The 15,192-nt window shown below is 37.9% G+C and overlaps 1 protein-coding gene across 2 annotated transcripts in view; it reads left to right on the forward strand.

Annotated features, from left to right (window-relative positions):
- LOC133235106 (lymphocyte antigen 75-like) overlaps positions 1-15,192 on the forward strand; it is a 125,070-nt gene that overhangs the window by 40,286 nt on the left and 69,592 nt on the right. For both annotated transcript variants that reach the window (XM_061396114.1, XM_061396106.1), the window contains exons 14-22: positions 846-927; positions 1,847-1,915; positions 5,757-5,871; positions 10,168-10,203; positions 10,594-10,769; positions 11,705-11,772; positions 12,063-12,142; positions 13,031-13,170; positions 15,065-15,170. In XM_061396114.1, the coding sequence (XP_061252098.1) occupies positions 846-927; positions 1,847-1,915; positions 5,757-5,871; positions 10,168-10,203; positions 10,594-10,769; positions 11,705-11,772; positions 12,063-12,142; positions 13,031-13,170; positions 15,065-15,170 (872 nt within the window). The remainder of the gene's footprint in view (positions 1-845; positions 928-1,846; positions 1,916-5,756; positions 5,872-10,167; positions 10,204-10,593; positions 10,770-11,704; positions 11,773-12,062; positions 12,143-13,030; positions 13,171-15,064; positions 15,171-15,192) is intronic.

The following is a 15,192-nucleotide window of genomic DNA, read 5'->3' on the forward strand; positions in this document are numbered from 1 at the left end:
TTTATATACATCTTGTTTCCCTGACCAGTTTATATGCCACTTGAGGGTAGATATTATGTCTTGTACATCTCTGTATCATCATTGCACATAGCTTAATGATTTGTACATTAAAGTATAATAGCTATGAGTGTTAAATGTATTCACTTAAGTGGTTGCTTAATTGTATTGTTCTAGTATAACCCATGGAATTTAGAAAATACTTAAATGCTTGTCCTATTTTAACTTAGTGGGCACTGGGAATTAATTTTTTAAAAATCTTGTTTAGTAAAAGGTTAGCTAAGTGGTTTGTTCTGTACTTTAAGGAAAAGATATTTGATAGTTATAGAAAAATGGTATAAGGAAAAACTGTTGTTGTTTTTGTTTGTTTGTTTGTTTTTGGCCTTGCCCCATGGCATGTGGGTCCTTAGTTCCTGCCCGGGAATGGAAACCACGCACTCTGCATTCGAAGTGCTGAGTGGTAACCACTGAACCACCAGGAAGTCCTGCTATTGTTTTGCATCTGACAACATTATCTAATATTGAAGCTCTGCAGTACAAGTTTTAAAATGATCATATACTCTTTTCTTTACTCTTAAGTTCTTCAAAGCAGAAGTATTTTTGCCTTTCGTATGAAAAAAATAACATAAAATTTAGTTTCAAAAAGAATGATACTTTTTTGATGGCTATGCCATAGTTAGGGTTGAATTTCATTTCAGAAGACTTCTTTATATAGCTTGAAACTGTGTCTCTCAGTGACAAGGTTTTCTAAATAAACTTACCTGTGTTAAGCATTTTAGACATGTAAATGCTAAATGTTTTTGCCAAATGCTGTGCTCATCTTTTCGTAACACTTCCTTTTTACATAGTGACCAGCGTTGGCTTTGGATAGGTTTAAATAAAAGGAGCCCTGATTTACAAGGATCCTGGCAATGGAGTGATCATACACCAGTAAGTTTAATCTTTCTTGTGTGGGATAATATGGAAAGAGTATTTGTTTCAGTAACAAGTAAGTTAATTGTTAATTAATATAGTCATACAACCATGAAGACTATGTAGATGTATCTTTATTGAAGTGGAAATAGATTCACATATATAAAGTGGGGAAAAGATGTTGCTAATTTCATTTTTACTTAAAAAATAACCATATGTATAGTCTCTATATGTAGCCCCAGAGCATAAAAATATAGATATATAAATATAGCAGTCATTTGGGGATAGTAAAAGTGATTTTTTTCTTTTTCTTTGTATTTTTTCCTTTTTCATAATGAGGTTTTATTTTTATTATCTAAAAGTACGAGTTATGTAAAAAAAAAAAAGAATCTTTATTGAAGAAACAGTTTGGGAGAACCTTAAAAAGTCCTTAAATCTTATTCCAAATGTTTACATTATCCTAAGGAGAGGTTCTAGCTAACACTTAAAGAAATAAATTATTCTCAAATATTGAATATTTGCTCCACATTGCTGTTGTGTCAGATCACTGTGTTTTCTTTCTAAATGTAAAATTCTTTGACTTCATTTTCTAATTGGAGCATATCTGAGAATAGTTAATCAAATAACTAGCATTTCAACTCATGCAAAAAAAGAAGTATTTTGCAAGCCTCTGATTCTTTGTGATCCAACTGTGAACTTAATACACAATTAACCTCCACTTCTGAAACTGTAGCTGCCTTTGTTTGGAAACAATGACATCATGACATTTTATAAGTCCTCTTCATGATTTAGCATCCTGACATAAAAAAAGAAATGAAAAAGTTTTCCTCCCTTGGCATATGAACGCACTTGAGTTATTAAAGCTGCCTAAATTACATCTAAATTGCAAATATTTATACATCAGTCTTAAATTCTCAAGCCTCTCTTGTCTTTTAAGGTGTCTACTATTATCACGGCAAATGAGTTTCAGCAGGATTATGATATCAGAGACTGTGCTGCTGTCAAGGTCAGTACAATGCTAGAAAGTCTGCATATTTAAAAAAATAAATCTGGCAGTACATGCAATCAAGCAACAGACCATGGAGTACCTTTTGTGTGTGGAGCATGATATTAGGTGCAGTTGGAGGTTAAAAGTACACTTGTAGTCCAGCCCTCAAGCAACCTAACTTACACTTAATGTGAGAAGACAAAATTGATATTCAAGAAAGTTGACTCTTGCTACTATGCAGTAATTAGCTCCAAAGGAGTGGGTTGAAGAAGGAAATTCAGAAGAAAGTAATTTCTATGGTGGTGTTTCCAAAGAGAAGTGAAGTGAAAGTCGCTCAGTCGTGTCCAACTCTTTGCTACCCCATGGTAGCTTTTGTTCAGGTAGGAGAGTGTAAGACATAAAAGAAAGTGGGAGTGGAAGGGAGTGGCTAAGTCATTGAGGGGAACAGAATGCAGATCCAGAAGTTCTAATTGGTACTGTGGTTGAAAACAAAGGTGGGAAATTAGATTGATGCCAGGTTAAGGAGTTTGTGCATTTTTTTTTGGTAGGCAGAAGAGCATGATTAAAGGTTTTTGACATGACCTAAGAAGAGTGTGAGAAGATTCCTCTTGAGACAAATTTCAAGATGCAAAAGACAGATAGGACCAGAAGACACAGGCCAGTTAGGCCTCTTCCCTTGCAAACTTCATTCATTTTTTGCTTTGTTTTGCCTTGTTTCTTTTACAAATTAGTTTTTTTTTTAACTTTTCAAATTTCTTTATATTTATTTTTGACAGACTAGATCTTTGTTGCTGGACACAGGCTTCTCGTTGCGGTGGTTTCTCTTGTTACAGAGTACAGGCTCTAGGTACACAGGCTCTGGTATTTGTGGCTCACAGGCTCTAGAGCACTGACTGAGTAGTTGTGGCACATGGGCTTAGTTGCCCCTTAGCATGTGGAATCTTCCTGGACCAGGAATCGAACCTATGTTCCCTACATTAGCAGGCAGATTCTTAATCAGTGGGCCACCAGGAAAGTCTGATTTCATTCGTTTTTCATTCTGTAGATAGTATGTCCAAGCAGGCCGTGATACTCTGGGAGTGGGGGTGGGGAGGTCACTAATGACAAAATATAAAATAGTTGTGCCTTCACAGAACTTAGAAGCTAGTAGAAGATAAAGACAACAGACAAGCAAGTACAGGGACTGTGACGAAGTGTAAGTTTTATGCAAGAACAAAAGTGTTATAGGAGAGTAATGCTGCTGGCGATGGTGATGATGGTAGTGATGATGCAGCAGCTAACGTTTGTTAGCTCCTGGGCCAGGCACAGTCATGTCACATCTGTTATCACACTTCATATTAAACAACCTTAGGAGGTAGGTGGCTTCTGTGGTGGCTCAGACAGTAAAGACTGCAATGTGGAAGACCTAGGTTTGATCCCAGGGTGGGGAATATCCCCTGGAGAAGGGAATAGCTACTCACTCCAGTATTCTTGTCTGGAGAATCTCATGGACAGAGGAGCCTAGCGGGCTCCATATAGTCCATGCAGTCACAAAGAGTTGGACATGACTGAGCGACTAAATGGAGAAGGCAATGGCACCCCACTCCAGTACTCTTGCCTGGAAAATCCCATGGGCAGAGGAGCCTGGTGGGCTACAGTCCATGGGGTCGCTAGAGTCGGACACGACTGAGCAACTTCACTTTCACTTTTCACTTTCATGCATTGGAGAAGGAAATGGCAACCCACTCCAGTGTTCTTGCCTGGAGAATCCCAGGGACAGGGAAGCCTGGTGGGCTGCCGTCTCTGGGGTCGCACAGGGTCGGACAAGACTGAAGCGACTTAGCAGCAGCAGCAGAGCGACTAAAACACACACACACACACACACACACACATATGAGGTAGTTACTGTTACTATATCCAGCTCATGAGGAAGAAATGTGAACTCTGAGTAACTTGCGTGATTACAGAACTGAAATTTAAACCCAGATGTCTGCGTCTGCTCTGCTCTATGACATGTAAAGAAACAGTCAGAAGGGGATCTTTGTTTATGGAGAAAATAGTAGTACACTTTGCTTTAACTGATGTTTTGAATCCAAGCTTGCAGTATGAAATATCCTATGGTAAGTTAGAATCAAGAAACTGGAGTTGAAGGAAAAATGTTCATTGAAAAAGAGTTCCTTTGTTGCCCAGTGGTTAGGGTTCTTGACTTTCACTGCCACGGTCTGTGTTCAATCCCTGGTCAGGGAACTGAGCTCTTGCAAGCCATGCGCTGTGGCCAAAGAAAGCACAGAAGTCCAAGACGTGGATGTAGGGTGATTACCAACATTTAAAATGTAAGAGGATGAAGAGGGAAGAGGCATCTAGGAAACATCTTTGCTATGTAAGCCCAAGAAAGAGATTCAAGAATATGATTGACTAGAAATGTTACAAGAACGTTGAGACGAAGTACTGAGAGGTCCCTTGGAAACCACTGTTTGAAAGGAACTGTTTTTAGTAAAACACTCTATAGTATCATGCCATTTTTATAGAATTCCCAGTTTAACACATGAAAGAATGAAAATTCAATGGAAGTTTGTGAAGTTTCTAGAACACTCATACAATAAACTATGTTTGATATAAATTGAGTCCCTATATGTGAAGAGATTGGAAAAACCTACCAAAAAACTAAATAGAAGAGACTGATCAGGAGCAAGGCCAACTAAGGCAGTGTCTGGAAGGAGAATCTTACCTCACCTACCGCAGTACCCTCTAGAATCTTGCCCTTAAGAGAAAGCAGTCCAAGTCTTGCTTAGTGGTCCAGTGGTTGAGAATCCACCTGCCAGTGCAGGGGATGTGGGTTTGATTCCTGGTCTGGGAAGATTCCACGTACTGCAAGGCCCCTGGGCCTGTGTGCCACAACTACTGAAACCCACATGCTCCAGAGCCTCAAGCCACAACTGCTGAAGCCCATGTGCTGCAACTCCGGAAGCCCCCACGCCTAGAGCCGTGCTCTGCAGTAAGAGAAGCCACCGCAATGAGAAGCCCATGCACCGCAGCAAAGGATAACCCCTGCTCACTGCAACTAGAGGAAGCCCACAAATGTGCATCAGCAAAGACCCAGCGCAGTCCCAAAATAAACAAATACAAAAATAAATAATTTTTTTTCAAAAGAGACAAAACAGTCCAAAATCTGATGGATGCTCCTACCAGATCTTGTCCTCCCCTTACCTTTCCCTGTTGTTTGCTGGCTGGAATTTGTAGAGAGCCATCGCTGGACTTCTCCATCCATGGAATTCTCCAGGCAAGAATACTGGAGTGGGTAGCCATTCCATTCTCCAAGAGATCTTCCCTACCCAGAGATCGAACCCAGGTCTCCTGAATTGCAGGCAGATTCTTTACCAAATGAGCCATCAGGGAAGCCCCTTAGATCACATAGAGGAGGGCAGTACCCCAGGAACACAAACCAACACCAAAGAACAAACTTGGGCCCCTGATGCCCAACTTTTATGTCACTTTTCACAGATCCACTATGATCACAGCCTGGTGTTTAGAAATCACTAAACCAAATATTCTTCTCTAGCTTGGTCCTTCCAAAATTTAAAGTTGTAAGATTCTGTTATTTCACATCAACAAAAACAGAAAACAAACAAACAGTAACTTGCATTTTGGACATAAACATGACCCTATGTTATATTTCCTTCATCAGTACCTCTGAAGGCTCTTGCTTAATGCAGTTTAAATTTTACTGCTTACACACCGCATTCTTTCATGTGTTCATTCATAAACATATATCTTAGGTTCTAGAGCTAAAGTAGAATTAAAGACCATAAGATTAACAGTTTAGTGTTGTATAAGGGCCGCACCCACTTGTAAATATTCTACAATCCTCTTCCTCCTTTAGGTCATGCAAAGGCCATGGCGAAGAAGCTGGTATTTTTATGATGACAGAGAATATATGAATCTAAGGCCTTTTGCTTGTGATGCAAAACTCGAATGGGTGTGCCAGATTCCAAAAGGTAAGTGGTGGTTATTCCTTTTCCCAGTCTTCTCACGTGGATATTGTGACTGCTGATCCAGAGTATCTAAGAGAGCATTTTAGTCTATGATTATAGTTTTGAAAGCCCTTGATTATACAGTTAATATAGTAAGCTCCATCCTGCCTGACTCCTGTTGTCATTGTTGTTTGGTCACACAGTCGTGTCCGACTCTTTCCCACCCCATGGGCTGAAGCATGCCAGGCCTCCCTGTCCCTCTCCATCCTGAAGTTTGCCCAAGTTCATGTCCATGGCCATCCATCCATCTTATGCTCTGACTCCCTCTTCTCCTACCCCTAGTAAAAGGCTGCCTTTTTGAAATTAGGTACTACTTTCCTCTTTTATCATGAAAGAATTTGCGTAGGAGAGAACATCTAAGACTAATTTAGGGAGATTAGGCCTTGGAATGAAAGATTATTCCAAGTGAAAGAAGAGACAAAGTAAAAGGAATCATTTAAACCATTTAATCATTTAATAATTTTGTTGTAAAATGAAGACAAGCTTGGGAAGAATGAAGCAAAAGTCAGGAAATCAAATTTGGGCAGGGCCCAAATCTAAATTTTTTTACAGTTTTGAAACAATTTTCAGTGAGCCCAAAATGACTTAAGTTTATCTCCTTCAAATTCAGAATATCAGTTAGCTTGATAGTAGAGCCCTTGGTAACAAAAAAGAGAAAAGATAATAAATAGATATCCTTTTATTTCACTTTGTAGTAAGAAAATGTCAAGGATATATTAAGGAAAATGTTAAGATTTTTAACTGCCAAATTATTGTTAAGCAGATTTTAGATATATTAGATTAATTAACATATGGTAAATGCACAGAAAGTTCCAAAATGAATTTCTGAACTGAATGTAGACAGCTCATTGAAACCAAAGGGATATCTTCTTAAAAGTTCTCCAAGAACCCAAAGATTATCTCATGGAACTGCCTATTAGAAGATGGTTCTTCTCTCCTAAGAAGAGCCACCTTGCCTTTGAAAGAGCTTCAGGTATTTCTGTCATGATCCAGTGGCTAATACTCTGCACTCCCAATACAGGGGTCCTGGGTTCGATCCCTGGTTAGGGAACTAAATCCCACATGCTACAACTAAAGGCCTGGAGCAGCCAAATAAAGAAAGAAATTAGAAAAAAAATAAAAAGCTTCAGATGCAACATCTGGTAGAGTATCTGGCAAGTCTCTTTCACAAAGGCAGACTTGGGGAATCATTAATGAAAAAGAAAGCGTGTATGTGTGTATGTGTTGATGGGGTTTTCCTAAAGGGAAAAGTATACCTGAGTTAGTCCTAATTATTGACTAACCTGAAAGAGGAAAATCAGTTTGGACACCTTTCAAACAAGTGGCAAAGTAACTAATATATAATTAGCTTGGACAATGTCTCTGGCTTGAAGCATTAGTTATGATACTCCTATTATTCTTTGGCATGTGGCATGCCACAGAAAGTGTCCTTGCTTCCTCCAAAGTATGCTCGTTAAGTATGCTCTTTATTTTCCTGGTAGCTGTTCCCCTGCCTCATGTTTGAGTGGTGAAACAGACCCTAGAGTTTACACTGGGAAAACCTTAGAAATGACAATCCAGTAACCACAGGAAATACTATTAAAACCGTGGTTTTCTTTTTAATATATTTTTTGTTTTTATTTATATTTGCTTAGAAAACATAAATCAAGTAATGAAATAAATAAATATTTTAAATAATTGCATCCCTGCTCTCTCCAATGCAGAAATAAAATTTAAAACTAAAGAATGTCCCATCTCAACCTGTCTCAGCTTTCAGATGTCTCAGTCATTTGAAGCAATCAGTGATGGTGTGATCCGGGGTTTAAATGTTATGTTAACTTCCCTTTGAAAGTTCCTAAATTTCTGAGTTACAGTGTGTCTCATTCACTAGGTGGATATTTTCTTGGTAATTACAACTGCCAAAACCTGCTCAACTAGATACTTCTGTATTAATGTGTTTTCTGATTTCCTTGAAGCAGTTTACCTCTTTAGTAGCCCAAATCACCCAACCTTTTCTCTAGCACTTGCCTTTTTTGTTATCTCATCCATCTGGTTCTAATTAGTCCCCTCCTCTCTAAAAGAAAAAATTTAACAGCCTAATTTTTAAAAATGATAATCACTATTGATATATGTACTTTTTAAGTATTTTTTTAAGTCAAGATAACTATATCAAAAATAAGGTTCACAAAAAAGTTTTTGGAAAATGACCTATAAACACAACTTTGTTGAATTGTATTTCTTGATACCTTGTACACACAAACATGTTTGTAATCTTGTGTAAAAAGGCACCTTTTATTTTGCTTTTCTCACTAATGTAAAGAAATGTAAAGGTTAAACATAGCTTTCCCCCAACATACAAATGAACAGACAAGATTACAAACAAGAAACTGTTTTTAACTGATCTGCAGCATTGCTAATGAAAATCATCCAGTATACAGAGGGCTGAGTCAGAGGAAAAAACCACAGATGCTGGATATGTAGGCAGTCCTTGGAGTAGAGTCTTCTCATGCATTGGCCCTGATACATAGCAAAATGAAGAACAGCTATTTTACCCTATCATTTCTAAAATTCATCAAATTATGTCTTTGGCTTGAAACCAGTGTGACCTATGACCAGAATGTAAAGAGAGAGGAGCAACTAGCATCCTGAGGGAACTGCTCTGTGTCTGGCCCTGTGTGGGGTGCTTACGTAAGCGTGATCTTACATGATCTTCACACTGTCTTTGGGAGTTAGGTGGGAGAGTTTCGTTTTTATAAAATAGAAAGTTGAGGCTCAGAGAGTTAAGCAACTGATCCCAAGTAGCCCAGCAGCAAAGAGTCAGGGCATTTGGACACTGACTCACCCAGCTTCAAAGACCGTAATTCTTTGTATGGTACCATATATCCTTGCTTCATTCAATAAGCTTCATTTCCTTCTTCTTTCAAAATACCTTACCCATCTTCCTAAGAATAGTTTTTAGAATTTAGAATCATGATTGTGAAGCACCTAACACAACGCTTGGCAAATGATGGTGTTGAATACATGCCAAGACTTGTTTTTGTAATACTTATACTGAGTATTTCTGTTACTAAGAATAGGATATTATGAATATAATTTGATTATATTACCTTGGCTTAAACAAGCGGTTTTCTTGATCTTTTTCTTGAATGATATGATCCCTGGCTGAATGTTATTTTTATCACCTTGATTTCTATTATAAATCTTTTGGTTTTTTAATTCAATTTTTTTTTCTTGAAGTATAGTTGATGTACAATATTGTGTTAGTTTCAGGTGTACAGCAGAGTGATTCATTTATATGTATATTCTTATAAATCTTTAATTACCTCACTGGATTGGACAAAAAGCACTAATCAGAGACCCTGCAATAATAATTCAGCTCTTCTGTCCTCCCCCATTCCTTCCAAAATTACTTTTAGAATTATTAAAGTATTTTTTAGCAAAAAAGCATATCATAGAAAAAATTTAACTCCCTGTATTGTAGTTTCTTTCGGAGAAGGCAATGGCACCCCACTCCAGTACTCTTGCTTGGAAAATCACATGGACAGAGGAGCCTGTTAGGCTGCAATCCATGGGGTCGCTAAGAGTCAGACACGACTGAGCGACTTCACTTTCACTTTTCACTTTCATGCATTGGAGAAGGAAATGGCAACCCACTCCTGTGTTCTTGCCTGGAGAATCCCAGGGACGGGGGAGCCTGGTGGGCTACCATCTCTGGGGTCGCACAGAGTCAGACACGACTGAAGTGACTTAGCATATATCCTTGCTGGGTGAATTTTATTATTTTCCTCCCAGTTTTGTCTCTCCTCAAAAGTTTCAGTACTGGATCACTGAACATTTTTTCCAAAGGGTAATTTGGGAAACAATAAACTCTACGAACCTAAATATATTCAAATTGCATTAGATGGAGATGTGGTTCCTGAGCAACTTCATCCTACAGTGATGATTATCTTGCGTATTCCTATGTAATGTAATATATACAATATATTCATTTACTTATTTGTGTTTTCTAATTATTAACTATATTTTATCCATCTAGTCTTCTTTTATGACTTCCACAATATAAGGTAGAGAACTGCTAGTTATACTGTATTAATATTTAACAAATCTGCCTTTTCAGTTGCCACAAAAACAGCTTTAGCATAGGCCCCGCAAAATTTCAAACTGAGGTGATCATAACATGAAAGGAGATGGTTTGCCCAGAAATCAACAAATCTCAGCAAAATTGCAAGTATGCTGTGGTCTATTGAATACTAAACTTAAGCCACTTGTTTTCTTATACAGGTCATACTCTAAAAATACCAGACTGGTACAATCCAGGTGAGTGAAGAAAACTAAAATGTATCCAAAGTTGCTTTTACCTTTTCAGTGGTGTATTTAGTTAACTATTTAAGCCCAGGTCCAAGTGCCAGCTTCTTCTCTATTATGTCTTCAAATGCAATGAAGTATCTGCAAGGAGAGAAGGTGATTGGCTGGTGTGGGATGAGACTCTAAGGCTGGATTTAGCCTTCTTCATGAGTGCAGAAGCGTACAAGAGCCACTCACTGGCTCAGAAATCCTTGAATCCTTCCAGGCAGAACTGCCCTGGGCAAAGAGAGCCAGTAATCTAAATGGATTACTATTTATAAATAGTTTTGAGTATTCTCGCATGCTGAGAGGGTGCAGTTGAGTTTATGCAGTCCTGACTCTGCTATTCTTCTTCTTCTTTAGAGCGTGCTGGAATTCATGGACCTCCAGTTGTAGTAGAAGGGAGTGAATATTGGTTTGTTGCTGATCCCCGCTTAAGCTATGAAGAAGCTGTTCTGTATTGTGATAGTAATCACAGTTCTCTGGCTAGTTTAACATCTTTTACAGGACTAAGAGCCATCAAAAACAAGATAGCAAATGTAATTTAAAAGCATGTATTTTAATTTTTATATTTATTCTGTTGGGCATGTGTGCTCAGTTGTTTCTGCATTAGCCTGACCCCATGGACCAGGCTTCCTCCATCCATGGGATTCTTCAGACAAGAAGACTGGAGTGGGTGGCCGTTGCCTCCTCCAGGGGGTCTTCTGTGCCCAAGGATTGAACCTGGGCCCAGAACCTGTGGCTCCTGCATTGGCAGGCAGATGCTTTACCACTAAGCCGCCTGAGAAACTGTATTTATTCTGTTAAAAATTTTTAACATGTACAAAAGTTGAATGTTCCTCTCAGGTGAAATTTGCCTAACAACCTGTAAGTTCATCACTGCATGTTAGAAAAATTTTAAATAGAACTGTATAATGTTTTAAAATATTCAAGATTAATTATAAATGTCAACTGATAAGATGAGCATCAAAAGTTATTATAACTTTGTAGCAGCGTTCTTGCCTGGAGAATCTCAGGGACAGGGGAGCCTGGTGGGCTGTCATCTATGGGGTCGCACAGAGTCGGACATGACTGAAGCGACTTAGCAGCAGCAGCAGCAGTTAACTTGAAATTCTGTTTCTAAGCATAACTAACTCTGCAAAATAGTTTTTTAGAGGAAAAGTAATTTGTATATTTTAAAATTTATAATTGGTAGCAGTAGAATATTATATGTTCCATTAATGTGTGTCCACAATCACAGTGACCATGTTTTCTGTATACAAAATAGGGCATGTGAATAATTTCTAAATTACTTCCTTCAGTGAAAGGACCCAGTTTATGTAATTTAGTAAACAAAGTAATGAATATTCAGAAATTTTAGCGGTTTGTGATTTTGATAAGCCAGGGTATTTGAATCAAAACTCTCCTAGAAAAGTTAGCACATGTAAGGGTAGGTGTTCACTTGGTTGTTTTGTTTTTGCATTGTTTTTTTCAGATATCTAGTGATGAGCAGAAATGGTGGGTGAGAACTACTGAACAGCTGAAATCACATCGTTTTATATAGTATGTGACATCTTTGATGCTGCCTTTGTAAAGTTATCATGTAAAAGAATCTGTCCCAAATCCCCTTTTATTTAATACTATATGGAGCAGTTATTTATAATTAGTTTTGAACATTAGTCCTTAAACTACCGAGACTGAGAAACCAAATCCTTTTGCAAATGAGCATCAAGAAAAAAGTAGTATAAAATAATGGCCTAACATTAAATTTAGAATTAAAATTGCTTACAGTAAAGCCCAAGATGGAACATGTAACTACATTGCAAGCTGTCACATCTCTCATCTTCTTTCAGTTCACGAGACCCATGGCATCACTTTCCTATAATGTTTGGAGAGGAATGCTTTTACCTGTCTGCCAAGACTTGGTTTAATGGTAAGGTTAATTCTAAATCCTTTAATGTTGATTGTGTAATATATGAACTTCAGCTTCAATTACTACCTTAATCTTGTTTTCTTTTTGATTATACATGTGGTAGCTTCATCTTGTTCTGATTTATTGCTAATGACAATAGCTCAAGTTCCAAATGCAAGTAAAGGTACTTTTCACTGAGAATATTTTGACTTCCTTTATCCTAAAGCAGTTGAGCTTCCCTCATATCTCAGTTGGTAAAGAATCTGCCTGCAATGCAGGAGACCCCAGTTTGATTCCTGGATCGGGAAAAAATGCTGGAGAAGGGATAGGATACCCACTCCAGTATTCATGGGCTTCCCTTGTGGCTTAGCTGGTAAAAGAATCTGCCTGCAATGAGGGAGACCTGGGTTCGATCTCAGGGTTGGGAAGATCCCCTGGTGAAGGGACAGGCTACCCGTTCCAGTATTCTACCCTGGAGAATTCCATGGACTGTATAGTCCATGGCATCACAAAGAGTCAGATGTGACTGAGCGACTTTCAGTTGCTAAAGCAGTTACTTACCCTTTCCTAACTGATGAGGGTATAGACAAATTCACAAAGATAAGCAGGCAGCAGTTCTAAAGTATAGTTTAGGTCTCTATCCCCCTCCCCAAGAGCCTTCATCTCTCTATTTCCTGCCACTAGGAAGTACACCAAGTTTTTGCGTTTTTATAAGCAATATTGATATGCTACAACCTATTGAAATGAGTAATAATAATAGGAGACAAAAATAGCTAGGGAATAAAAGGAATATACTTTAACCATTTGGGAAATATTGATTTAAAGAGACTTTCTTTACTACTGGATTGTTTTTAAAAATGTGCTGAATGGAAAATTATCACCACAGTAATCTTGCTTTTCACTTCTCAGATTTACGAAAACCTGCAGACTGTAGTACCAACTTGCCCTTTGTCTGTGAAAAACACAATGTATCTTCATTAGAAAAATATAGTCCAGATTCTGCAGCTAAAGTGCAGTGCTCTGGGGATTGGATTACTTTTCAGAACAAGGTAAAAAGGGAATTGCTACATTGTGCAGATGATGATTGCTTTCATGAAGGTTATATGGCCCATGGCAGAATGACATCCCAAGTAACTTCACTAAGATAGACTCTGCATATTTCAGTATCTCACCTGATTCTCTACATTTTCAGAAATGGAGTTACTCTCAAGTTAGTCACGCCTAGCGACTTAGCAGCAGCAGCAGCAGCCGGCCTTTCAGAATACCATGTTCCTGTTCCATTGCTGCTAACACTTAAATTGCTGAAGTTGATCTTTCAATGAATAGTCTGTTAACTAGTCAGGACTATCTCTTTGGCATGTAGAAAACTGACTGAATTTCTGGCTGATAAATTTTCCTCCTTAAGGAAAACATCCAAGCAGCATTTATCAATCAAATTAAATCAACATTGCCCAAACTGCTTTTGGGGAATATACACATATGCTAACAAAATATTAATCATTGATCTTGCCTCCAGTGTAGGGTTTATGATTAAATAGATTGGGAAGTGCCACATTCTATATTTGCCTCCTTGAGATGCACAATTCATGTTGGTGTATGTATCTAAGGAAATGCGACTGGCTACTAAAAAGAGAAATTACTACAGTATGCGAAAACATTTATTCTCTCAGATAAAAGAAATTTGAAGATAAGCAGGCTGGGGTTGGTATGAAAGCTCTGTGGTCTTCAAAACCAGACTTCCCTTTGTCTTTCTGCTCTACCATCCTTTTTTTTTTTTTTTTTTTTTGCTCTACCATCCTTAACTTGAGGCTTCCAAGCTCAAGTTCAGGGTGTTTGTTTGCGGAGTCTTTTCTAGAAGTCCCCCAATGACTTTATATCTCTCTGGCCACTCTTGTCTGTAAGGAGGCTGAAAAAAAAGTTTTTGTAGAATGTTTCAAGGAACATAATTTGGGCCATACTACTACACAGTAACATGACAATAATATCAAACAGAAAAAGGAAGAGATGGGTCTGGCAACTGAAAGCGTCTGTAGTAAATTTAAAATATTAGGGATATATTTTGACTTTTTAAAATTAAAATAATCTTTTCCCCCCCAAGGTGCTAGGACTAGATTAATTTACATAGTTGATATAAATTTGTAGAGTTTTTGTTTGTTTTATTGAAGTATAGTTTACTGAAAATAGTATATTAATTTCAGGTGTTCAATATAGTGATCAGATATTTCTATAGATTATGTACCATACAAAGTTAGTATAAAATTGATTATAATCCCTTTGCTATAGATAACATCCCTGTGACTTATTTATTTTAGTTTGATAGTTTGTCTCTCTTAATCCCTTTCCCCCCCTTTGAATTAAAATATCCTGCCAAGAGACAATGAAATGATTTCTTTTAATATGTGTGTTTTTTTTTTTAATATAAGGTAATGGTAAAGAATTGGAGAAGGAAATGGCAACCCACTCCAGTATTCTTGCCTGAGAATCCCAGGGACTGGGGAGCCTGGTGGGCTCCTGTCTATAGGGTCGCACAGAGTCGGACACGACTGAAGCGACTTAGCAGCAGCAATGGTAAAGAATACATATTTGAAATCAAATGGAGCAGAGTTTAAATGCTGACCATGCTATGGCTATTTCACTTATGGGTAAAGTTTCTTAATGTTCCTATGCTTCCATTTCCCCATTTGTTGTGAGAATTCAATGAGATAATGCTGTGCAAAGTGTTTAGCACAAGGAAGTACTCAATAAATGGGAAATTTTTTAAAAAATAGTTCAAAGACTGCTTAAATTGAGAGTATAGGTCTGCATTCTTATGACACTGCTTTGCACATTTCCATACCTTACAGACAGAAAATTAACAGCTCTCTAAAAGATAAGGCATTTACTTCCTATATGAACTTTCATTTATCCGAAATTTTATACGTTGTGTGTGTTCTTTGTTTGTAGTGTTTTCTAAGGATCAACCCCAAATCTGTCACGTTTTCTGAAGCCAGTGATATTTGTCACACCTATGGTGGAACCCTGCCTTCAGTGTTGAGCCAGAGAGAGCAAGGTAGCAGAAATGTTCTGTAAAC

Source organism: Bos javanicus, chromosome 2 (genome assembly GCF_032452875.1).
Source record: "Bos javanicus breed banteng chromosome 2, ARS-OSU_banteng_1.0, whole genome shotgun sequence".
NCBI classification, from domain to species: domain Eukaryota; kingdom Metazoa; phylum Chordata; class Mammalia; order Artiodactyla; family Bovidae; genus Bos; species Bos javanicus.